A 25,414-nucleotide genomic window follows, 5' to 3' on the forward strand; every position below is an offset into this window, starting at 1 on the left:
CATACAAAACACCGACAAGACAGGATGGCGGGGAAAGAAATGTCCGATATGAGTGACAGTATGGAATCAGACAGCATTCAAGGCCAGGATGACTCAGAATTAGCTCTCTCGGGCATCAAGATGTTGCTCAATAATGGATTTGAAGAGGCCCAGGCTCTGTTTGACAAATACAAGTACGCCCCTTTTTGACATGAAAATGAATTTGCTCTTCGACACCTAGATAATGAATAATTGATGAGCGCAACGTAGATTTGGAATATGATTACTTGACTGTAGAAATATTTTTGTTTTACATAATGAGCCAGATAAGATTCAAATGTGATAGTGTTCTGGGAAATAAGGAAGAAAGCTCGAGCCATGGACCATTTTCTCCTTCTGACAGAGAATGGCCCTTCATATTAAAGAAATCTATATAATTTTTAACAAATAGCCCCTGAAAATTATGAGAGTCTTTTACAAAAAACTGAACATGGCCCCTTGTTAAAATTTCCTTCCCATCCACTGATCAAGTGTTAGTTTTATTTATCAATCATAGATCAATCGGAGCTACTCTGTCATTTCCGCAACACGAAAAAATAACCTCAGATGCAGATAGGAGAATTTATAAATAAAAAATTTGCCGGATTTGTAGTCATACATGACTCAAAGTAGTTCTATCCACGAGGTGGCACTAAAAAATTTTGTTAGATATAACTAGAAATATAGAACTATAACTCAGTCAAGATTTTTGGACTGAAACGAGGAGCTAGGATAAAAAGTAATGGTAAAAATTTCAACCAGTAAAACTAATTTTAGAATTGGATCGGTCAAAATTCTGGACAGATTCTTCCGCTTAGTGCCTCCGAGGTTTTTCTTTTCGGTGAAACTAGAAAGGCTGAGGAGTTCCGATTGATCATGGATCTACCAGGGTAGAAAAATTTATTGCAATTATTACAATGATTAAAAAATTGTGCAATAGAATACAATCTTGAATGGTCAAGTTCAATTAACTTCTTTGATAGGGATTCTGTATCCAACACTATTCTTCTATTTTTTTCAGATCTGGAGTAAATTCTCATGCAGGCATTCATAATTGTTTTAAAAGTCTGTCACTTTGGGAGGGAACCTTCCCCACCCATATTTCCTGCAAAATTCAACATATTTCCACTCTTGTGTCTATGTCAAAGTGGGAGATTTAGCAGCTTTTGTGGAATTTCCAACCAACTTATTTTAAATTTCAGCTTAAAATAAATAACTTTAATTTTTTTTTAAAACAAGTACAGCAGAAAAAAAACACTGCAAACGTCCTGTTTCGAGAAAATTTTGGAAGGGAGATTTCTTGCTGATGAATTTTCAAAAGATTAACACCTATCATGGGCTATGAGGTAACCCCTTTCCCACCATCTGGCAGTTGCATGGATTTTTTGGACCATAATAACAGATCCATAATTTTCATTTTCCAGTTTTGAACTCTCCAATGTATATTTTTGTAGCTCCGTTTTGTAGCATGCATAGTACATGTAAATATTCTTCTTTTTGGTGTGACTTCACACTTTTAATTTGATTGATTACTAGGGTAACTTCATATTAACTATTAGCCATTCAGGAATGCCAAACCTATATGCCATAATATGCCAAGATGGATGAATCCTTATTTTTCAAACATACCAGTAAATATTGATCTCCCCAGGGCCATATAGCATCACATTGCCTTGATGCTATATTTTTTACCAGGATGCTATCCAAAAAGGACTTCCCATAATATGGGGTCCAATACAAATGTGATGCTATAATTTTTAGATACAAGATGCTATATTGAAATTCAGGGGTTACCGGAATGCTATCTGTAAATTTTAGGGAGAACACTGCATAAATATATACTATTACATGCATTCAAATGAATATTTTTCAATAGGCAGCACAGGCTTTTAAAGAATTGTTCAGAAGAAGAGACATTTGTAGCAACAATAGGTTTTGTGTTTTACTATCAGATTTCTCCCATTATATCTGGAATTAATTGAAATTTTTTTAGATTTTGCATGGTTTTTGAAAATTGAATTTGAATGTAAAACAGCCTTTATTAGTAAACTGCATGTAATTATGGGTAACCAAACAGTGATTTTAAATTCGATCACTGTTTTCTTTACCCATAATTACATGCAGTTTACTAATACAGGCTGTTTTACATTCAATCTCAATTTAAAAAAAAAAAAAAAACATGCATAATCCACAAAATTTTCAATGAATTCCAGATATAACGGGAGAAATCTGATCCCTGCCAAAATATTCCAGCCTTGTTTTCAGAGTCGTATATTCTACTTAGTCCTCTAATTAAAATATTTCTACATTTTTCAGGAATGACAGTGCTTTAATGCATGCAGGACACAGTTTCGTCTACTTTATGGTTTGTTTATTTGATATAACTTATTATACAGTACTTAAAATCATTTTAATTTGATTCTGACCTATCAAGAGTATGGGAAGTTATGGTTAAATCCCTGGCCGAGGCTTTGAAGTTGGCAGTCAATAATTCTACACCAAGCACCCAGCATAAAAAGAGTAGAGTGACAAGTGGCTGCCACTGGTTCAGAATGGTTTGTCTGACTGGGTTGACTTGCCTATCTGCTGACTAATGCATCTGTGAGGTAGCATAATGAAAGCCCCACTGAGCTTGATGCTTGTCACACTAGTAAAAAGCAGGTTCAATTCAGTAGATCAACTATTCTGGTCCTGTAATACATGAATGTATCTGCCATAGGACATTTGAACACAACCAATCAATCCACATATCTATGAGAAAAGATATATAAGGCAATATTGACATCCATATATGTACAAACTTACCCTATGCTTTACTGAACTTTCTAAATAAAGAAACGAAAAGAAAATGTATTCGTACTACACTAATGGTGCCTGTTACAAATATGTGGGCATCTACCAAGATCACAGCACCCTACCATTAATTGAAAATCAGTTTTACTGCCAACCTAATTTTGAGACTGTATGGATGATTATACTGGTAGTTGGACACATTTTAGGGTAATAGTAAAATGGTTCTTTAAATATAAAAAACTGATTTTGATTCTAAATGAATGGGTATCAAATAGATTAAATAATTAAAAAAAAATTATCTCAAAGTGTCCACCCCAGTTAATGAGTGTTGCAATCTTAGCTTGGTGTTATATTTTAGCATTTTATTCAATGCTGACAGGCATTTCTTATTTGGATTCTTGTCTCTTGGACCTTTTTCCCAAATTCATTAACCATGATGTCTTGTTCTCCCTTTTCAGACAGCACTTATCTCCTTTGAAGAGGAGAAGTTAGGAGAAGCTTTGAAGAAGTTAGAGGAGACAGAGAAGCTGTGTGATACAGAATCAGGGGTGTTCAGATCTCTTAAAAGAAAGTTTAAGTCAAAAAAGAAAAAAGGGGTAATTCTTACAAAGTTCAAAATATTTTATTATGCTAATTAGGGTCCACAGGGCAATAAAAAACATTCATGATTCAATACACACATACATACATGTATACAAATATAAGTAAGAGGTGTTGTACAGCCTTGTACAAATATATCATTATTAGAATCATATTATTTTGATAGGAAAGATACTTTATTATAAGAAATAGTATGCAAAATAACATAAGTTGCTCATTATTAACAGTGTATTAGAATCTCTTAATATTAAAGTTTCTCATCCAATCATAAGCCATGAAAACTGGTCTGATTGGTTTAATGAAGAAAAAGTTGTTGCATGATAGAGATATGCTGTGATATAAGTGTTGTCTCTCTTGATCAAAGTGAGTACAATTTAGAAGAAAATAGATTTCATTCTCTACATTTGTAAAACCAGGACTTAGTTTGATAAATGACTAAAATTGAGAATACCTAAAATCTTTGAAAAACCCTTGCTCTTATGATACATGTCTTTTGAACAGAAAAAAAAATCAAAATTAGATGACTCAGCCTCAGACTTGCTCATCATGAAATTCGCTTGCCACAAGCCCATGGGAGGGTGGTTGTTTCAACTCCTGTGTTAGCCATTTCAAATAAATAGACAGGATCATCTTGTTTTTATTTACTGAAGTCTCCCTCAATTGAAATTGTAATATCAGCAAAAATATACTGAAATATCAAGATAAAAGGACAAATAATAAGTAACATCTTGGTTAAAAACTACATTTTTCCTCTGATGTACAAGGGTCATTTTTAGATAATAGAGAAGTTAAGAAAAACAGATGTGTAAATGCACTTCAGGGTCTGGTTGGCAGTCTCTATACATATCATGGTAATGTAATTTGTGTCGATCAAACATATGTGAATGTGTAAAATATCCATGGACATTAATCTAATAAAACCACACAAATTGAATACATGTACATGTAAAGAATTTTTCTGATTAAACAATTTCCTTTTCACATGTGTCTGCAGTGCACCTGTTTCTTTCCAAATCAAGACATTTTTACCAAATGTGTTTTGAAACAGAAATGGAAATACAAAAACACTGAGTGCAGATTATAGTTAAAAGAAGATAAATATTTGGCCATCATTGATGAATGTTTATGGATGATGAAATTAATTTCATAAGTTCTTACTAAAGTGTATCTAAATTCCTACATATTTACACCAACTTGTAAAATAACATCATATACATAATTTGCCAGGAATTGTTAGGTCACAAGTATGGTACTTACATATGCTTGCTTGCTTAACCTCTCTTTTTGGTTTATTACAGGCAAAGTTTTAATTGTGGTATCACCTGTAATGATCAAGAGGATTATTTTATTTTAGGGAGAACAGACAATTAGTATTGAAGATCGTATACAACGACAGGTTATAGTAGCAGATTCCATTTTATATCAGGGGATTTTAGTCTTCACTAATCAGGACATTCCAAGTTATATTAAAGGGGGATGGTATTTACGTAAAGCCTACAAAATCTATGAAAAACTTCATAAAGAAATGAACCAGTTGATGGCAAGCAGTAAACTGAAACAGAGTAAATCACAATCCAGTATATCTAGTTCTAATTCAGGGGCTGTTTCAGATGGACCAATCGACAGTAATGATAATGAACTCACAGAAGATGTCTTGTCTCGTCTTTTAGCTGCTGTGAATTTTGGTTATGGAACATTTCAGTTGTGTATATCAATGGTTCCACCTAAGATTTTGAAATTGATAGAATTTTTAGGATTTGATGGTGATAGAGAAATTGGACTTGAGGCTTTAAACTGTACTAGTCACAGTCGAGATATGAAAGCACCGTTAGCCACCCTCGGACTTCTATGGTACCACACTGTACTTAGACCATTCTTTGCTTTAGATGGGGCCAATGATTATGATGCTGGTATGAACATTGTTTTTGTATTGTGAAAGTATCTTTGGAATATTTTATTGATATGTGAATTTCTGTTGTTTCATTTCTTTTAATCAATGGTGAATTTTTGGAAGTTATTTGACCAGGATGATGGTAACGTTTTTTTCTTTGAATATTTATCGTTTTCTTTAATTGTGAAATGCCTCAGTTTTATCATGACTTTAATCTTCGCTGAAAAAAGAATAATTTTATTTAGCTTTTAAGTACATGTAAAACATGATAATAAATTCAGAAAGCAAGCATATATTTTTACCTATATTGTAATTTATCTTTAAGTATCTTACAGGAACCGCTTCTTGGTTTGCTTCAAATGAACTATTCCTCCATGTAACTTGTGAAACCAAAATATACTTAGTATGACTTTTATTGTGTTATTGCAGGAACTCAGGAAGCAGAGGCTATCATTACTGAGAAGGAATCAGAATTTGAAAATTCAGCATTATTTCTCTTCTTTAGAGGCAGAATTCAAAGACTTCGGGTATGTATATTGTACATAAGAAAAAAGGAAAAAAAAAAAAGATTTCTTACCAATGTGCTAATCTATTTTTGAAAAGGATTTTTTTTTTGTAATAACTTATATTTAGACTATTTCATGGTATTTCTTCATGTTGTTGACATACTTTTGCTGAATTTTTATTACTGAACATTGTTATAAGCTAAAAGATAATTCTACAGAATGGCATGTATAAGCAACTGTAAGAATATCTTATGCATGGTAACTGCCATCTAGAATGAAATGAATATATAAGAGTGAGAATTTTTATAAAATATTTCTACACCAACAGTTATATCAATTACATGTACTTCAGAGAATTTATTTTAAGCACAAATTAACACATACATGTAAATGATTAACAATTACTAGTATGATTTTTTTTTTGGTGTTGAGGTTTTTTTTAAGGTAGATTATATGTAATATGTTTCGTCTTTATGTTTCCTATTTTTTTTTCTCAAAGATAACATTGAATAAACATACTGTAATTTTATTATTCAAAAATAGGTCATCTAAATTGATTTCATGATAATAGAGCCTTAGTGCAGACCTGTGATTTTTTCACAACATTTTGTATCAATTCTGCTATAATTTTTCACTATTTTACAAACTATTGAAAAAAACTTTTATAAAGAGCAATTATCTGACATTCTTTCATATTTCAAAAACAAACTTGGGTCACCAAAATTTGTTCTTGTTAAATTAAAAAAAAAAATTTCCATTTCCTTTCTATAGAACATTTCCTTGCCAATTACATTGAACTTGATAGATGCTTTTAACAAAAAGGTTAACAAAAATTCTTTTAAAGAGTAATCAAGGGAACCAAGGTTATAGTGGTAATCAAAAGAATGTATTCCAGGGACAAAGACCAGACATGGAAAACAGACATACACAACAAAGAACATAAAGTAACTAAAATCATACATACAAAGTAACAAAAGTAAATGAGCAACTTGGACTCCACTAAAAACTAGGAGCATGGACCAGGTGCACCGGTAGGGTAAGCGTCCTCTGCTTTTCTAGAAACACCGGCTGAGTTGCCCATAAAAAGTCAAGTCCGGGGTAGACAAACGAGGAAAGGAAAACTATGACCCGTTGAATAAATCAGTTTTCATGGTGCTGATGGATACACCATAACGATCCACGAGTTCATGATGACGACCAAAAAACTTCTGTAGTGATGACTTCAATCTTGTAGCAACATAACCCTGTTCCAGAAGCCTATTTGTTAGAGTTCTAGCGCAATACAAAAATTCTGCGTAGTTTTGGCAAGCTCTGGCATAACGTATGAGATGTGATATGAACACTCCAAACGCAGGAGCCGAAGGGATGTTGCCACAGATGAAAGAAAGTTGACAATTCTGAATGAAAAGTCATCACGTTTGTCGTAAAGTTTGGTCAATAGTTTTCCTTTACCTTCGATTTCTAAGTGCAGGTAAAGATTTGAGGCTGACTTCACAGTGTCTGTAGTATCCTTTATCTCAAGTTCTTTTGGGTAGATGCGATGTATCAAATCCCCGAAATTAGGATTGTTTAAAGATAATACGTCATCTATATAGCGGAAACTGAGATTGAAGGATCTAGCCAAACAATATTCTTTCTTTCTGATCAGATCAGCTATAAAGTCAGCCTCATAAGACTGAAGGAATAGGTCAGCAAGTAAAGGAGCACAATTTGTTCCCATTGGAATGCCGACCGTTTGTTGAAAAACACATCCACCACACAGGACAAATATTTTGTCGATTAAAAATTCCAGCATTTTGTAAACATCTTCCTCTGTATATTTGGAAGATGATTTGGAATTATTTCTTACAAAGTATGAGGAATCTCTACCAAGAACTATATATTTGTATCTAGGTATACCATCTTTTTTGGAAAAACAACGATGTATATTGTTTTTAAGTCGGGATTTTAACTGAGTTTAGTCAAAGAATAGAGACAAGAAAAAATAAAATACGACATCACAAAACCACGGGGACTTAAAATTATTAAAGATTTTGTTTACATCATTTCATACACTATATATTTACTCATTAAAAATACAGTCTTCTGTATGATTTTGCAAGGTGACAGAAAACTGTGTATAAAGTACATGTACATTGGTATTAAGTACATATACAGTTGTATGTCTCTTTCTTAAAAATATTCTTTCCTTGCCAATAGCCATGATATTGTTACAAGTTGTCCTAAAAAAATACATCATCCTGCATCGTAAAAGTATTTTACTTAATGAGATTTAATTGTTTGATAGAAAAGCATTTAATATAATACATATATCATTATTTTTAACATAATCATGAAGTTAAGGTATGCATTGCTCTGTAAGTTTATTCTTTGCATTTGGTGGTGGTTATATCATTATACAAATCCCCTTACCGTATATTACCATGAAAAGAGTTTTGTTTTATGGGTACCTTTCTAGCAGCATTCTAGACACAATTAGAAGTACATGCATTAATTTCAATTTGACAAATGATATATACATAAGTAGATACATGTACTAAGGGGGTTTATATTATTTTCATTATTAAAATTTCATATTATAACAATATTAAGTCTTTAGTTTTTTTTTACCTTTCCTTAAGAATAAAATAGTAGCCTCCCTTGACAGGGCTCTTTTGCAAACTCTCCGAAGTTGCACAAGCAAAATGATCTCACTTGATTCTCACTCGATTTTCGCATGATTTTTCACAAGATTTTCATCTAAATTTGTGACAGTAATCGTGAAATTCATGTGATTCCAGCCTTCGTAAAAATTTGTGACAGTAATAGTGAAATTCATGTAGATCCAGCCTTCATATAAATTTAAAGTAAACTTCTACATGAATTTAATTTCATGTGAAAATCACATTAACTTCATGCGAAGTTCATGTTAGCAATATTTTCCTGTGTTCCACTTGTAATAATCCAGTAATTTAAGACACCATGAGCTTATATTGTTGAACCTCAAATCCTAAAGAACTGATACCAACATCCTATCCAGTTTTCCAGTTCCTAAATGCCTTCCTAAAATTCATTAGAAATAGAATTATTGTTTGGATATATGTTTTATTTTTGATAACTATTACTGATTAGTGGAAATAGTTTATTATATCTTTAGCTTTTTATTTGAATAACACTTTTTTATGAATTTGTCTTTCAACATTAATTATGGCATACCACTGTTTGTCACAACTGTTTTTGATAGCTACAAACTCCTTGAGGGATATATGTAAAAAGTCCCCTTTAGTAACAAGTATTTTAAATCATTTCTTCACTCAAATGGTAAAATGGAGATTTTCATCATGTGAGCTTGACTAAGTTTGTTAAAATCTTGATGTTACCATTAAGAGTGGACATATAATTTGAATCACTCATTACTGAAGAAGAATCAATTTTTCCCATCAAATCTGTGGGAAATTTTCATGTAGGGTTAAAGAGCAACCAAATGAACCAAGGATATAGTGGTAATCAAAAGAATGTAATCCAGGGACAAAGACCAGACATAGAAAACAGACATACACAACAAAGAACATAAAGTAACTAAAATCATACATACTAAGTAACAAAAGCAAATGAGCAACTCTGATTCCACTAAAAACTGGGAGCATGAACCAAGTGCACCAGTAGGGTAAGCGTCCTTTGCTTTTCTAGAAATACCAAAATATGCCTTAGAATTGGAGAGACAGTTTTCTAGTTACCTTATAAAATAAAGTAACCCATTGGATTTCATTATTTTTCTTATGTTTCATTGTTGACTTTAAGCATCTCTAAAAAAGAGGGTCAGTTTATGATGTGCTTTAGTGACTTTAAACACCCCTAAAAAAGAGGGCCAGTTTATGATGTGCTTTAGTGACTTTAAACACCCCTAAAAAAAGAGGGCCAGTTTATGAAGTGCTTTAGTGACTTTAAACACCCCTAAAAAAAGAGGGTCAGTTTATGATGTGTTTTAGTGACTTTAAACACCCCTAAAAAAAGAGGGTCAGTTTATGATGTGTTTTAGTGACTTTAAACACCCCTAAAAAAGAGAGTCAATTTATGATGTGCTTAAGTGACTTTAAACACCCCTAAAAAAAGAGGGTCAGTTTATGATGTGCTTTAGTGACTTTGAACACCCCGAAAAAAAGAGGGTCAGTTTATGATGTGCTTTAATGACTTTGAACACCCCTAAAAAAAGAGGGTCAGTTTATGATGTGTTTTAGTGACTTTAAACACCCCTAAAAAAGAGAGTCAATTTATGATGTGCTTAAGTGACTTTAAACACCCCTAAAAAAAGAGGGTCAGTTTATGATGTGCTTTAGTGACTTTGAACACCCCGAAAAAAAGAGGGTCAGTTTATGATGTGCTTTAATGACTTTGAACACCCCTAAAAAAAGGGGGTCAGTTTATGATGTGCTTTAGTGACTTTGAACACCTCTAAAAAAGGGGGTCAGTTTATGATGTGCTTTAGGGACTTTGAACACCCCTAAAAAAAGAGGGCCAGTTTATGAAGTGCTTTAGTGACTTTAAACACCCCTAAAAAAAGAGGGTCAGTTTATGATGTGTTTTAGTGACTTTAAACACCCCTAAAAAAGAGGGTCAATTTATGATGTGCTTAAGTGACTTTAAACACCCCTAAAAAAAGAGGGTCAGTTTATGATGTGCTTAAGTGACTTTGAACACCCCAAAAAAAAGAGGGTCAGTTTATGATGTGCTTTAATGACTTTGAACACCCCTAAAAAAAGGGGGTCAGTTTATGATGTGCTTTAGTGACTTTGAACACCTCTAAAAAAGGGGGTCAGTTTATGATGTGCTTTAGGGACTTTGAACACCCCTAAAAAAGAAGGCCAGTTTATGATGTGCTTTAGTGACTTTGAACACCCCTAAAAAAGGGTCAGTTTATGATGTGCTTTAGTGACTTTGAACACCTCTAAAAAAGAGGGTCAGTTTATGATGTGCTTTAGTGACTTTTAACACCCCTAAAAAAAGAAGGCCAGTTTATGATGTGCTTTAGTGCAGTTATTTACTTACTATATGCTTATTGTTTTTTCTTTATTATGATATTTTTAAAAGGTTTCTTTAAACAATTATGACCATCAAACATAACAAAAAAATAATTTAATGATTTTTTAATATAGTAAAACCCAGAATTTCTAAACCTTATTGTTTCTGTGTTATTGAAGGTTTTTTTCTCTGAAGACTGTGAAAAAAATGAATTATACAAAAACTGAAGTGACTATTTTTAGCCCCAGATGGTAAATTTCCAGTTATGGGGTATTTTGATTATGATACAAAATGTATAATATGAGTGTTTTATATTTGTTGAACACAGAAAAAGACAGATGAATCACTTGAGCTGTATAGAAGAGCATTAGAGGCTGGAAAAGGACAGAAAGAATTAGAACTAATGAACTTGTATGAAATAGGTATTGGAATAAATATTGTTAATTATATTTATAGTATATGTGTTCTAATGCAGTGAAACCTGTCGAAACCAGACCCTGAATAAACCGAAAATCTGTCTACACCAGACACTTGTTGAAGTTGCTATACAAAACTTAAATTGTATTTTGAACCTATTTAAACAGAACACTTGTCTAAACCAGACAAATTATACACTCCAAAAGTGGTTTGGTTTAGATAGTGTATGTAGAATGTTCAACTGTAAATCTAGAAATTTCAATGTAGGAGTAATTTTTACTACATTTGCAGTTACAAGATATCCACAAAAATACCTCAACATTAAAAAGTCATGTTTAATTTGTTTGTGGCATTAAGACCTCAGATTGTGAAATTTACATTCACATGTTTGTTGGACCCAGCAGATCGTGAAAAGTGTTACTAGAAAACAATGGAAAAGTAGTGCACATTTACACTTTTATATTCCCACTTGGCAAGAGTGCATAGTGATCTCTGTGTCAGTTCCTTTTGTCATTCCTTTATTAATAACCATGAAGCAAAGGTCATGGTAATTTTTCTTCTTTGTGAGGGTATAATTGTTGTATCTGATTACTAGTTCCAAATTCTTAAGTTCAATTCTTATTACTACATCCCTTTCTTGCACAGGTTATCCTAAAATTTTGTAGAATTACTCTCTGTAAAGTCAATTTTTGCACTAATAAAAACGGTGCCTGTCTTCATAGATTCTCTGTAAAGCACCAGGGCTTCTAACTAGCTAGTCCTGGACTAATGTAGAAAAAATGCCAAGGTCCTGGTTGTGAAGTTTATGGCTCAGGACCTCATACTACTGCTAATTTGATTCCCTGATGCACAGGACCTCAGGTCACTGCTAATTTGTATCTTTGATGCACAGGTTTTCATCGCAATGAAATAAGATACTAATGGTTGTGAGTCTGAATAGAAAGCTTTATTTAAGATTTGTAGAGAATTATAAAGTTCAAGATCATTACAGGTAGTCATAAGTCAGAGTTTTTGGGAAACAATTTATCATTATACGTGTGTTAAATTTAGTTACTTTATTTAAAAGTTACTTATAACTATGTTGCTTTTTTCCCCCACGACGCATTGTGAGGGGACATGGAAATGCTGGGCATCTGTCTGTCCATACATCTGTTCGTATGTGTTTTCTGCACTTTTGTTGTAATGCTTTTATGTGGCCTTATGAAGAGTTATTGATTAAGTTTGACTATAGTTATGGTTGAATGTTTTTTACAGAAGTTACGGCCCTTGGACTTAGAAAATTTCTGTAAATTTAATGTTTTCCACTTTTTTTTACGTGGGGGACATTGGAACACTGTTCTTTTATTCAATAGGAAACTGAGTAAAACATGTTGTATTTTACTCCAAATGACCCTAGAGTATTCTTCTAATGATGTCAAAGGAACAACATGAATAATACAGATATAAATTTTGACAAATACAAGTGACACTATGTATACATTTCATGTAAAAGTTTGATTTGAATGCATTATGTTAATACTGTCAGTATAAATATGCCGAGAGTAACTAACATTAACTTGATTATTAGTTGATATAACTCTTCATGGTCATGGTATTTACAGTGTATCAGCCTATTTGGCTGGCTGAAGATTTAGAATATGTACACCTGTAATAATATTATGTGAATTCAATTTGCACTTTAATAATCAATTCTTTTTTACAGGCTGGTGTAACCTAATGAAGCTGAATTGGAGAGACAGTCTCGGTGCTTTCACAAGGTATGATAACCTTCAGGTAAAATTGGTAATATTGTACTGTACTTAATGCTACAAAACAACAAAGGAACTAATGGTCTGTATCTGTGTCTGGGTCTGTATGTCTGTTTGTCACAGGTATTTTTTGGACACAACTTTGAAACTGGCTATCAAAAATGGATATGACTTCAAATGACTACTAAGGAAAACAAATGCACACTTTAAAAAAATTTAGTTGCAGGTGTGAAAAAATTAAGATTAAAGTACTGTGAAAGTACTTTAAGTGGTGGATACCGATTTTCATGGGTAAGGGAAGAAACACAAGTTTGTGGATTCTTGAATTCATGGTTTTGAGGTTTCCATTTTACACATCTACGGAAGTTTTCTTTTCGTTGGGAACCAAATTTTGTGGTTTGGCCTTCCCACTAAAACCATGAAAATCAGTACTCCATGAACAATAGTACTTTCACAGTCTTTTAATTTAATTATACCCTCTATTGCAATGATTTTGTTTGTCCGTCTGTCTCTCCATCCATCTCCACTAAGCAAACTGTTTTTAAGAAGACAGAGTGACGACTGGTTGGCTTGTACTCAGAATATTGTATGTGCTGTTGCTTCTGTAAGTTAGCATAATAAAGATCTGGCTCAGCATGACGGACTAGTACAAAGTAGGGTCTGTTGATCAATCATGCATAAAATATCAGCCATGTTAAATCTTAATCAATCAGTTAGGAGGAAATTTTGTGATGAGCATGTGTATGATGTACAGATGTATGTATGATGGTATTTTATGAATCCTCTTTTATACATTGTAGACTGAAAGATGAAACGAAATGGTCCAAATGTTATTACACATATCTTATGGGAGGTAAGTCTCAGAAGCAAGAAACGTTTTATGTTAGAAACATACCAAAGTTGACTGCCAGAATTGGTTGCCCATTGAGTTGTTTGATCCTATGCCTTTCAGTGAAGCTAATGTGTATTCGTTACAGGTTCATATAAAATGTGTCAAATAGAAAATCCATGTATATACATACAGGTAGTATGCATAATAGCTCTTGTGAAATTTTGTCCATAAAGATGAAAATTATGCAAACTTACATGTATAGTGTTTGTGGGAGATGGTTAATAAGGCCATTCGAAAATTATGGTTTTGGCTCTCAGACAATAAAGGAAGGACAGAGGAATTTTCCTTAACTTATTAGTTGTGAATAAAAAATGACAAGGGGTTTTCTTTGTTTTTATTTTTTGATTAGGCAATTAATATTAGCATTTAGGAACCCTCAATTGATATGAAGGAGAGTCTAAGATCAAAGAATTTTTTTTTTTATTTGGTCTAATATACAAAATTTGTTACTTTTATTTATAGTTTCCCTTGGTGCTATGGGGGATGTTAAAGGTGCCAAAGAAATACTTAAAGATGTGCCAGGACTGCTGAAAAAGAAAAACAACCAAATAGAGGCTTTTGTAGCCAGAAGGGTAAGATAGAAATGAAGGAGCACACAGATATTATTGCAAATTTATAACTTTATTGAGCGAAAATGAGACATAACTATTGAAAGAGGTTATTGCAACAAATGAAATAAATAATATCTAAAAAATATTAGGTTTGATGGTCATGGCTATTCCTACATGGGAAAATTTTCTTCGCATGAAATTTTCTGACCTTATGTACAAATTCACATTCAGATACCTGAATTGAGCTCTCACGTAAAACTCGTATGAAGTTTTCTGCATGAATTTTGCATGAAGAAAATTTGTCTATGTACATTTCAAAACTTATTAGGATTTGGAGGAACTTAACTCCTGGAAGGTTAATGCAATAGGCACCATAATTAAACATACTCTGTTATAAAGTTGCCCCCATCATTAATAGAGTAGGATTTGGTTGAAAGGTTTTGCTGAAAAAAGGACTGACAATCAAAGTGAAAGGCACATAGGTTATAGTACACTTATAGACTTTTATAGCGTACAGAAAGCGGGAAAAAATAACAAATTGATTTTTTTACGCTGTTAAACATCAACTACTTTTTCAGATCTGTGAAAATTAATCACCACAAGAACATTCATGTAACAAAGTTGTTTATATTCGCAAAATTGAAAATTAATATGTTTTCAGGAAAACTATTTGAATATTGTAGGCAGAGAAAATGAAGAAAAATCCACCAACACAGGAGTATTGTAGACTGCTGACTTTAGAACTCATCTTTTTATGGCATGCTCTTCCTACATGTACAGAAGCAGAATTAAAACCTTTTCTTGATGGTTTGTTTTTCATATTATTTAAGTACCATTCTGTGTAAGAATTAGGCAGTGGTTGGCATATCAAATTTCTCAATTTGGTCTTTTTTGCCTCAAATATATTCAATACATCTATAAAACAATTGAAAAGCTATTTAAACTTATCCAAAAGCATTCACAACTTAGATATTTTTTACTTCTTATAATTGTGCAGGAAAATTTTTCTGCTATTTCCATAATGTATTTCAACTTAATTTGACCTATCAATATCTTAATGAGGCAACCTTTACAACCACTTTGATGGTTATTTCTGGAGGTTTTCAAGTACAAATACTGCTTAATGCAATAAAATTTCTATGTTTTTTCCCTTCATATGCCACACCCTACATACATATTGCCCGATTCTTAGACAGAAAAGTACTTAATAGCGCTACATTTTTGTCAAAATAAAGAGGAGAATGGTGGCAATACTTTGATAAGTTTATACACAATGACTTTATAATCATGATTTTTTTACCATGAAAAATATGCAAAATTAAACATCCTATGAAAAAAGACCTGATGTACTGTAGATGTCTCATTAAGCTGATGACATAGCTTTTGTTATAATCCCTGCATTGAAAGCATGTGGTATTTGGAGATCATGATGTACTTTTGTTTTTTAGTCAGGTTTGCAGTCAGTTTTTTTTTTATTCTAGTTTTAACCAGCATTAATCCTACCTTGTTTTCTGTATGAATATCAGATATTCATTATTTTGTGTTAAAACGACAGGAAGGCATAACAATATTATGATACTTGCTTCAGATTTTGTAGCGAAATGTACAAAATATTTGCTTGTGTAGAAGGCAATATCAATAAATTGACTGGCCTTTAAAGATGATTTCGCCTGCTGCTCAAGGCATTATCAATTATTCAGAAAATATCACTCTAAACTTGGCATCAATTTACCATTGTTATGCCATCTATACAAGTAACTATTGTACAATTACCCTCCCTATGTAAATTTCCTATCAGATATTTTAATGCACTTAAGTAAATGATTTAGATTTAGAAACACATTATTTTCAGTTTGTGACATGCAGACAGACAATAAAGTTTTCCATCTTAAATGTTTACTGGAAGGAGCTATTTATAAGGAGCTTGGGAATGAAGAATACTCACTACAGGTAAGTTACAAGATGACGTTTCCTCAAGTTTTATTATACAGTATAGAGTCATTTTTGTGGATGCCAAATTTCACCATTTGCTCTGTGATAAGGGGTATTAAATTTTTGCTGTCTTTATTTTTTTTCTCTTCAGATTTAAAAGTTTAAGAATTATTCAGTGAAATATCAGACTTAAATTTGGCAAGCTTTTATTTTCATGATTCCCTAAACCTTGTGAATGTAGCAAAAATTAGAACTCTGCAAAAAGTTTCAGCTATATGGTAATAGGTAATGGGGCAATCTTAAAAAAGACAAAGATGTCCTTTTTTCCTGGAAATTATAGTGAAAGATGTGTAAACTGAATTCCTTTTTGACATCAAAATTGGTTTGGTTTAGACAGGTTTATGGTTCAAAAGGTCAAAAATACATTTAAACTAGAAAGTTTTCAGGGTTTGGTTTAGACAGGGTTCTCAGGGTTTGGCTTAGACAGGGTTTTCATGTTTTGATTTAGGCAGGTTTCACTATTTACATAATAAACACCACAATAAACAAGACCACCTTACAACAAGTTCTTTCCCTTTGTAAGTCTTGTTTCATTCTCATTACTGGAAATTGCAATGTAGAATGTACTGAAATCTGAAGGTGATTTGTAGTGTTCTTGGATTCCTATTTCCCATTAGCCGGGGCAAGCGAAATTTGGGTCAGGGAAAGTTAGGTACTTCATTACACTTTCCCGTGGCCAGTTGAAAACTTCATATGTTGTAAGGATTTGTTTTGTTAGGAAAGCAGTCATTGACTGTGGGAAAGTTAATTCTATATGGATTTTTCCCGAGGAAACCTCAATTTCTGTAAAATCCTAGATTTCCATTTTATTGTTTACCTCTTAGATCTCCAAACACTGCATTACAATGAGAAATCTTCTATTTATTGCTTTTATTAACACTTTTATCATGTAGAAATATAATTTGTCATTTTTTCATCAGTATTTTTCACAGAAAGACGTTTTACTTATGAAACTGAACTCAACGCTCTGTAAATGACAAAGTTTCCATGCATTTGAATGGTAGATTAGGACTCATGAAAACTTGAAGTCAAATGATGAGACTTACATATCCTATGGACACATTTACAACAAACTATGAATTTAAAAAAATTTTAAGTAAGAATTGATGACAACTTATTCTCTCCCTCTTTTCAGTGCTTAGAAGAGGCTCTAGCAAGACACCAAGGAATGAAAGAGGACAGTCATGTAGCTGCTTTTACTTTGTATGAAATGGCTTCTATACATATGAAATCTGAAAAGGTAAGAGTATGCCATTTTTAAAATGCTATTCTCTATAAGAATCATCATAGTGAAGATAAAAAACCTCACAAGTCTTTATTCAAAATTTTATCTTAAATGCTGAAATTGCATTAGTTTCTTTTTTAAGTAGCAGTCTTTGTAAGAATCATGCAAAATCTGAAAAATGTGATACACCCCAGAAAAGGCTACATATTTTATATTTTTGTAATTAAGTTGTTTATGGGTCTATATTGTGAAATGTGTATTTATTCATTCATGTCTGCCTGCTCTTAGGAGATAATCAACATTGAAAATACAATAGATTCTATTGTATTTGAGTGCCATTTACAGAGTTGTCTCCCTTAATTTTGAAATCTACAGTGCATTCTATATGATTTTTATCTCCTAAGAGCACAGGTTATATGAAAAACCACATGCTAATTTCTGTTTAATATGACATTTCAAACAAAATATCAAAAATAAAAATATGTAGGCTTTTTACCCATGAATCACATTTTGCATGATTTTTAGCTGGAGTCCTACTTAAATGCTGAAATGGCATTAGTTTCCTTTTTAAGTGTTTAATAGTAATTCGAGGTATAAATTACATGAAATTCATTGCAATTATGATAACTCACTTTCCCCCATCATTCAACTTGAATTTGAACTCACTGTTCTGCATCCTCTGACAATTTTTAGATGAAGAAAGTGTTAAATGGTCCTAAATAGACCATAAAATGTGTGCCTACATTGTCAGATTCATGTTTTTTCTAAGCATGATTTGTTATTTTTTTCTGAGCATGATTTGTTATTTTCTGAGCATGATTTGTTATTTTTCTGAGCATGATTTGTTATTTTTCAATCTTGCCTGATTCTTACAGTTTCCAGCACTTGAAAGAAACTAATTCTTTAAAATTCTGTAAAATCTTAATTGATATGAGGCTTCGAAATATATTTTTTAAATAACCTGTGTACCTATATTAAAATTTCATCATTTTATTAATGTATATTTATTGAAACCATTTTTATAAATAAAATATCTTTGTAGTGGTATTTAAAAAGAATGTAAGAGATAATTTTTCCATGCATTTATTATTGGTTTGTGTAAGTACATCGAAAAGTTAATACTGGTACTCCCTTAGAACATTGGATGAAATTTAAAGCATTCTAAATATCACTCGGACTCTGAGGAAAGGATAGAAACAATCTACACTCATTGATATAATTTATTACCTATGTGGCCATAAGCCTGGTAAAGGTCAAAAGTTTAAATGCTCCAGCATAGACTTTGTGACAGCGTTGTTTAAATGAATAGAAATGAGTATCAGGTAGACTGTGTAGTTTCTTAAAATGACGAGTTAAACAAAAAAAATTGATGTTTGTATTTTGTGACATTTTTTCTGCTTATTTTGCAGACTAGAGGCAAGGCTAAGGATCTCTTACAGAAAATTAAGGTAGTTATTTTTGTGGGGAAGAACAATAATATGAACAGTTCTTCATTGGTTACATCTCCAAAAGATTTTCAGTAAAAGTTTTAAAAAATTCAAAAAATACATATCTCTATTACAATAAAAGAAATAGCTATTAATTACAAATTTGATGAGAATGGGTATGAAGATATTTACATACTTTACACACCTATAGGTTTTTCAATGTACAAGGCTTACTATTCATCAAACAAAAAAAAAAGATGTTAAGTGAACATATTTTATATTTAAAAAAAAGGGGTGTATTATTGCTGTAAAGCAATATTTTCTTGACATTTGGTATTCAGTGAAGAATATACTTCCTAGACTGGATGGTGTAAATTTTAATCATATAATTGTATATATTTATCATACGAAGTGTTATATTATTTTCTGTCTATAAAGAAACTGTATCAGTCCCATGGTGCACACTTAATAGCCTGCATAATGCTATTTTCAAGTATGATTCAAGGGCATCAAAGTTATTTCAAATTGACAGAAAAAATAGAAGTTGTTCCTTATAATTGAATTTTAGGACTAAAATTTAACAAGTAAATCATAAAAAAAATTTTTTTGGATGTCACAGTCATATAATATAAAGTCTATGAGATGATAGACAAAATTTTGATTCTATTAGAAAGTGTGTTACTTTTGTAATTAAATTACTGACAAATTATTTGCCAAAAACATCCTGAAATCTAGATTTAGGAACATTTTGCTTTAGCCATACCTGTAAATTGAAATTTGATAATAAGGGAAAAAAAATAATGTCTGTTTCCTGATACCTTACTTACCGTAGTTTTTTGTGCCTATCCTAAACATCTTATGGCCATTTTGGCTCAAGCACTATTAAAGTCTAGATTGTTTCCCCACTAACATAAAATGTTTTAGAAAAATTAAATAATATCCTTACCTACCTACTCTATTTTCTTCTTGCTGATAGCAGGAAACAAGACCTTTATTTTTTTGGCTTAAGTCTTTTAAAGTTTCATTGGCATTTTTCCTGCATCTTTATTTTAATACAACACTTTTTCACAGACAGTATACATTTAACCTTTAATTTATTATGATATTCACAGGATACATACAAAGATTATGATTTTGAGAACAGACTGACAGTCCGAGTCAATAATGCCCTTAAACAGCTAAAAGCCAAAGGACCAGTAGGTTAAAGGTCAAACCTGATTGCTCAAATCAATCATAGATGATTACTCTATAGTGTATTCCAGATATGGCCAATTACCAAAGTCATACTGAGATTAGTTTAATTTATCTGTCTGTTTGTTGTTAATAGATTTCACCATACTACACCTTGAGGTTAACTTTAAATTGTGTATAATTAGGTTTTTCTGAGAAACAATATATATTGTCATTTATATGGAGGTACATATTTTAGTTCTAATTTTTCTCCTTTATCCCCCTACATGAAGTGGCAAGGTATAATGTGTAACCCTCAGAATTGTCCCTCCCTTTGGTGGTTTTCCGTGATAACTTGAGAACAGATCTTCGAATTATTTTGATACTTTGCACAGTTGTTTTGTGCCATGAAATATAGGTTATATTAAATTTTCAGCATAATCCAAAATGCTGTTAAAGTGTTTTCAAGGTAAACCATTTTAAACATTTTGCCATCCCCCTTTTTCACTATTATGTGGTGGGGTATCAATTAATGTTCCATTAATGTTTTATTTTTTTAGATAGGTAGCCATGACAATTAAAATTTGTTGAATTAAATTGGATGATACATATGTAACGCTTGTTTTTTTGTAAATTACAAATTTCATTAGGAGATAGAAGTTTTTTGATGGTACAGCAGTCTCCTATTTAAAAGACATTCAAAGCCAATTTGTGAAAACATTTCTGAATATTCACTTTAAATGTAATTTTACTTCACCATTTAGGTTGTCTATGGTTTAAAAAACATCAATAATTTATTTTAAAAACTGATATTTACAAAAGAAAATATATTTGTTTTTGTACAAAAGGATTTTAAAAAAATACATGTATTGAACTCAGGTACATGTATGAACTCATTTATCTGAGCTTTCAGATTTACAGCATGTTTTGTATATTGATATTTGTTATTATGAATTTTGATAAGAGGCTAAGGAAAGTGAAAGTAGAACCTCATTTTGTAGTTTATATTTTTAGACTGTGATCTATATTTTGTGATAGACGATTTTTTTTTTTGAAGATCTATATATAGTAATGATGCAATAAGGATTTTTTTAATATTGTCAGTATTTTTGTTAGTAGTAGTTAGAATTTTGCTATTTCCATATTTCAATAAAAAATGGAAACAAAACTTTTATGGCCTAATTTCTTGTTTTTTAATGGGATTTTTTCCACATATACCGGTAGTTTTCAATTAGCATTTATAACCATGGCAACCTCCTATCACAAATACAGATTATGAAGTTAATTTTTTTAAATCAGTAAAGCACATTCCAATTAGACTGATTATGCTTCTTTTGTAAACCAAAATTATTGATTTAATTGTCGTCTGCTGTCCATTTGTCATGGATAGTTAGTAGATGAAAATCTTTTTAGACTTGATATCAGATTTCCTTGAAATTTAACGAAGTGATTTGATTAACACCATATCATGGAATAGGGGATATATGGGCCTGCGGGCAAATCGGCCCAGGACAACTCGGGCTTTCTAAACAAGTTACTAGGCTCATCTAAAAGGACAATTTGGGTCACAATAATAATCAAGATACTAAAGAATGAAACTTGATGCATGTACTTCATGAATTTTAAAAAAAGAAAACTTGGCCCATTCTTAAAAATAAAAAAGTAATTGTCAAATGATTAATTATCTAATTTAAAACTCTTTTTGTTTTTAAGCATTGCTAATTATTTTTAAAATTAATGAAAGATCATAAAGAATTACGGTTTTTCAATTAAAATCACAAGTTTTTTATGATACTAGTTGTCATTTTTGATGTTCTATATTGTCTTTTTTGACTTTCTGAGTTGTCTCTTTTTTCAAAATGTATGGTCCTGGTTAACTGAGGGCCAATCTGTCTTGCACCCATACCATACTACTTGTGTGATTGGACAAACATAGCAGGAGTTATGGGACTTAGATGGGTTTTTCATTCTTCAAATTTTACCAACGACAGGGGACAGGTGGCAAATTATAGTGGTTATGTTTCAAATTGATATTTATTTTGTATGTAGGTTTGTGTGTATAAATATTTTTGTGACTTTGTAGACTGAAAATTTTTATGATATTTATTTATTTGCCAAATACATTTTTTAAACGTCCTTTGTAATGGAAATCATGGTATGATTTTTAAGTTATAAATGAAGTCAAGACTGATCTGTTAAGTAAACGATGTCTACTACATTCCATTGTTGTTTTCATGAATCATTTCCATTCTTTTTCAAACCAACACAAGAAAATGTTTTTTTTCCCTCTTGCAGAAAAATCATTTCTAAGTATCAGTGTCTAATCAAGTTACTCTTGGTGTTTTTATGTAACATGTATATTAATGTCATAGTTTTGAAATGTTGTGGTTTGTCAAGAATTTTAATGTGAAAATGCCTTCATTTTCTGCTCTGTATTAGACTTTCACTCAACATTGTTCTGATTGCAAACAGTTTTGTCAGATACATGTAGATCTCCATAACTGCTCATGTTTCAATTTTAAAATTACTGTAAATTTTGGAAATAATTGCAATTTTCTTATAATTGAGGAAAATGTGTCTGACTGTAAAATTTAATCTTCTAATGATACTTTGGTCAGATTTGGAGAGAAAAAAATGCAATTATGAAGGCATGCGATAATTTTTGAATTTACAATATTGGTTTCGTTTAGGTAATTTCTTCTCAATATCAGTATGGGTAAGATTCTTTGGTCAATTTTACAAAAAAAGCTTTATCTAATTTAGTTGTAAGTAATGACATCACATTGCATTTTATACTATGCCAAACAAGTTGGCCAGGTATTATGGATACCCTTTGAACAGTTTTGTTTCATCTATGTGTCTGTCCGTTTGTATCATAAAAATACAGATTAAGCTCAATTTGCATTTTAATCTGAATCAGTTTTTCATGTTTTGACCATATTTTGTTAGTTTCCAATTTGTTGATATTTATAGAATTTAAGTCCTCAATAGAAATTTGCTGGTAATTTACATTAATTCATGAAAGTCTTTTAGGGCCGGTTACCCTCAAAGAAAATAGTTCTTCCATATTAAACTGTGAGATGATTGGTCAAACTGATTCAAGTGAATCAATCAAATTAGCTGGTTTTATACACTTCATGTTTGCTTGTTGTGGTGTAATTTTCAAATTAAAAACAAAATAGATACTGGCCTTTAAAAGAAATACACTTTGTACTTAGTTATACAAAATTGTCAGATTTTCCCCAAGGGCCCAGACCACCTTTCCTGAATATATTAAGATGCCTATGACATCATACCCCCACTTTGATTTGAAAAAATTAACAGGAGTTATTGGACCTGAAATTTAACTAGCATTGTGGAAAAGTAAATAAATAAATAAACATTAGGTTTATAATTGAAATGATTCTTGCCATGTAAGAACATACTTCAATGGTAACTGTAAGTTGATGAACTTTGTCAAATGAGTATATCCAATAATCTGTGCCAAATTGATGTCTATATATGGAAGCAACCATTTGATTTTTAAGGGGGTACTTATGTAAAGTCGATTTTTTTACCCTGAATATTATTTTTTGTAAGTTTGTTTCTGACTTTATCTATGACTTTTTTTCAGGTAGACAATTTTCCCCATGAATTGCTTTTTATACCCCTTGCTTGTACAATGATCACGGTGTTCGTCTGTTCATCCGTCCCCAGTTCTAATGGGCAACTCTTCTGAAACCACTGAATGGATTTTGACGAAACTTTCAGATTCTTTATTACAATGTACATGATGCCATTGTGCATTTTGAGTACCTCCTATTTTGTTTTTCCATCTGAATAATTAATGGGGATTTACTGATGCAAAATATAGTTGGTCGATCAAGGGGGGACCATCTTCTAATCCACAAGTACTCTGAAACCAATGAATGGATCTTATGATTCTACATTACATGTTCACATCTTTTTATTACTCAATGCCATTGTGCACCTTCTATTTTGTTATTCCATTAGACCCGGTACATTAAATCACAGATGGGGTTTCTTGTATGTTTTCTGGGCAAGGATAGTGGGGACATCACCAAGTTCATTCTGAAGTTTTACTTCTAGACCCCTTCCAATCAAATGGTTGATCAGTATTTATTAATTTATATCCATGTAGCAATGTATGTATTGTTCTGTATTCCATGTTACTAACATGTTAAGGTTTGTTTTGACTGTCTGGATGTTTGCAAATAAGATTGGGTTACATGTATATAGGATCCCACAGATTTTCTATGGAACTCTTCCAAATAAGTGTTCATTTTGTTTTAACACATTTTACTAGCCCTTGTATGGAAGGGGAACTAACCCATCTTTTATGCCTGAAAGTCTTTTACAAAGTGTTCAGTTGTTAGTAGGATTTATTTTTTTCAGATTCCATACTGAGTTGATTTTCAATTAAGTCCTAATTTTTCCCCATTCTAATATAGTAGTTTTGTAATATAGAGTAACAAACCCTCCTAAATAATGCTAATGTTTGTTTACACAAGCTTTTATTGTTGCCAAAACAACCAGTTGGTATTTTGCCGTTTATAACCAAATTTAGTTGGTTTTTTTTTTCTGAACTCATGTATTGTTGTGTTGATGTCTTTAATACGTCACTTTCATCTGTAGAATATTTATTTGTATTTTTCACAACTTGATGTTTGACAATAAAATGTAGAGAAAATATATTATTGTAAATTTTATACCCCTGCCTTTAGCCACTGGGACATAAAGATTCAGTACTTTCATTATAAAACAGTATGTACCTCAGTCCCATTAATTTTTGTCATCAAACACTTGGGAACGATTCATGTAATGATTTCAATTTGGTATGATGCTACAGCATGGGGAAATTTGTACCATGTCCAGGTGTGGATCCAAGAAAAGGTGTGAGGGTGTATATCGCCCCTCCTGAAATTCTATCCCCTAAAAAATTTCTTGCCACACTTCACTCAACTTTCAATTTACACCACACATAACTTGAATGTCTGGATCTGCCTATGATGTCTAAGACATTTCCTATTAACGGGACATCAGTATGTATTTTATTGGAATATTGTTTGGTAATGTGGAAAATTGTCATGAATGATTTCATTTTGTATGTGCAACTCTCAACTTGATGATTTGTACAGTATCGGAAACTTAACTGGTGATACATCCAATACTTTTTTATTGTGTGT

At 31.8% G+C, this 25,414-nt stretch overlaps 1 protein-coding gene across 1 annotated transcript; it reads left to right on the forward strand.

Annotated features, from left to right (window-relative positions):
• Window positions 1–24: 24 nt before the first annotated feature.
• On the forward strand, window positions 25–24,920 carry LOC148598658 (tetratricopeptide repeat protein 39C-like). Its single transcript, XM_088562224.1, has 14 exons — window positions 25–173; window positions 2,335–2,383; window positions 3,270–3,407; window positions 4,766–5,321; window positions 5,732–5,829; window positions 11,135–11,228; window positions 12,926–12,980; window positions 13,772–13,824; window positions 14,326–14,435; window positions 15,098–15,221; window positions 16,267–16,364; window positions 17,542–17,646; window positions 19,041–19,079; window positions 20,171–24,920. Exons 1-14 carry the CDS (start codon window positions 25–27, stop codon window positions 20,261–20,263), a joined length of 1,761 nt encoding a protein of 586 aa, XP_088418350.1. The 3' UTR covers window positions 20,264–24,920.
• Window positions 24,921–25,414: the final 494 nt, after the last annotated feature.

This window comes from Perna viridis, chromosome 14, assembly GCF_037379345.1.
Source record: "Perna viridis isolate PV_CMFRI_1.1 ecotype Kerala chromosome 14, ASM3737934v1, whole genome shotgun sequence".
NCBI classification, from domain to species: domain Eukaryota; kingdom Metazoa; phylum Mollusca; class Bivalvia; order Mytilida; family Mytilidae; genus Perna; species Perna viridis.